The sequence below is a fragment of the Limulus polyphemus genome, unplaced genomic scaffold (genome assembly GCF_000517525.1).
Source record: "Limulus polyphemus unplaced genomic scaffold, Limulus_polyphemus-2.1.2 Scaffold11565, whole genome shotgun sequence".
In the NCBI taxonomy this organism is placed as follows: Eukaryota; Metazoa; Arthropoda; class Merostomata; order Xiphosura; family Limulidae; genus Limulus; species Limulus polyphemus.
This window is the reverse complement of record NW_013677175.1, coordinates 9,631-11,609: the sequence shown is the minus strand read 5'-3', so window position 1 is coordinate 11,609 and position 1,979 is coordinate 9,631. Positions and strand designations below refer to the sequence as shown.

Genomic DNA, 1,979 nt, shown 5'->3' with positions numbered 1-1,979 from the left:
TTATTAAAGACAAGTAGTTTCCAATATCTGTACTTTAGGTGTTATTAAAGACAAGTAGTTTCCAATGTGTGTACTTTAGGTGTTATTAAAGACAAGTAGTTTCCAATGTCTGTACTTTAGGTGTTATTAAAGACAAGTAGTTTCCAATGTCTGTACTTTAGGCGTTATTAAAGACAAGTAGTTTCCAATGTCTGTACTTTAGGTGTTATTAAAAGACAAGTAGTTTCCAATGTCCTACTTGTCTTTAATAACGCCTAAAGTACATTTCCAATGTGTGTACTTTAGGCATTATTAAAGACAAGTAGTTTCCAATGTGTGTACTTTAGGCATTATTAAAGACAAGTAGTTTCCAATGTCTGTACTTTAGGCGTTATTAAAGACAAGTAGTTTCCAATGTGTGTACTTTAGGCATTATTAAAGACAAGTAGTTTCCAATGTCTGTACTTTAGGCATTATTAAAGTTTGGGAAATGCAATTAGTAAATAGTCATTGCAAATGAATAATGAAAAATTTGTTAACTGATGGTGAATTTTGGGTTTAAGAAGTCCTTACAGTGTTGGACGTACCTAAGAAAGCAGTGATGTTAACATGTGTAACATAAAAATATCTTTGACCAGATGATCAAACACCAATGTAGAAGAGATGCAGGATGTTAATATTGAGAACAAAATTTTATTTTATTTGAATTATTTTTCCATTTGACAGTGCAATGCTGATATGGGTAGAATTCTATCTGGAGGAAGTTTAATAAGCTTTTTAAAAGAGAAAAATCAAATTGTTAACAATACAGAGCCAAATGACACAACATATCAGAACAGTGAGTTCCACTGTCCTCCATGAAAGAGGGAAAACCTACCAGACAGTGCTTTTGGAACAGTAATGAGCCACGTACCCTAACGTGAAGAAAGGCCTTTCTCTGTACAGTAATTATTACAGTTACAAAAAATAGAACCTTCTGATGAAGCTGAGCATAGCTCCTGTTAACAAGATAATTTTAAATAAACAAGAATGTGAAGTTGACAAAGTTACACCAGCTTCAGCCATGCCAGGAAACTAATGGTTGTTTCCATTAAACCAAAGAAAAACCAAATCACATATCTGTCAAGTTTTGAAATTACAAACTACATGGATGTCTTGGGTTTACTTAAATATGATCTTGGAAACTGACTTACACATCCCTGTGGAAAGTCTTTCCAAGTCTATGGTACCAGACTGTTGTCTTCACCATATTATCACACTGGTGCATAAGTGTGTGTAATGATGTATTTCCACGAAACTCAGAACATTATTATTACAAACCTTTTTTTGTCGTGACATTGATAAGTTCTTACCTTTTCGAACACAGTTCCACAGTTGATCTTTCGTTTGACACTGTTCGAACATGTATGGAAGCTTCACTTGTCCTGCACACAGGTACCACAAGAGAATCCCAAAAGCATAAACATCCACACTATTGTCATAGCGACCATTCAACAGTTCTGGAGCCATATGGATTGGAGTTCCAACTATACTTCCAGACATCATGGCCTCAGGTTTACAAAATCCAAGGTCTGTGATCTTTGCTCTATTCCTCTTGTCCAGCTACAGCAAGAGAATCACTTATAAACTGAACTAGGTTATGGAGCCAGTGAAAAAAATATACATTTTAACACCTCACTTCACTTGTTTATAATATGTACCAAGTACCATAAGTTTGGCACAGCGTAAAGACCTACCCTACCCAAACAATTATGGGGAAATTACTATATTTTCCATATAAAATACATTATAGACTCCAGCATTAATTAATGGGATTAATTACAATATTGATGGCATAGCTTTTGTGTATGTATTATTAGGCAGCCCTTAAGAAACAGTGTAATGGATCCACAAACATTTTGGTTCATAAATATTTTGGAAAAAGATATGTTGAAAAATTTCATGTTCCATATGGTTTGTTTGTTTTGAATTTCGTGCAAAGCTACACGAGGGCTATCTGC

General features: G+C 34.4%; 1 protein-coding gene across 1 annotated transcript in view; it reads right to left on the bottom strand.

Annotated features, from left to right (window-relative positions):
* The window catches only part of LOC106476784 (dual serine/threonine and tyrosine protein kinase-like), a 15,757-nt gene that overhangs the window by 4,637 nt on the left and 9,141 nt on the right, over positions 1 to 1,979 (bottom strand). The window contains exon 8 of the mRNA XM_013937411.2: positions 1,332 to 1,581. Within this exon, the coding sequence (XP_013792865.2) occupies positions 1,332 to 1,581 (250 nt within the window). The remainder of the gene's footprint in view (positions 1 to 1,331; positions 1,582 to 1,979) is intronic.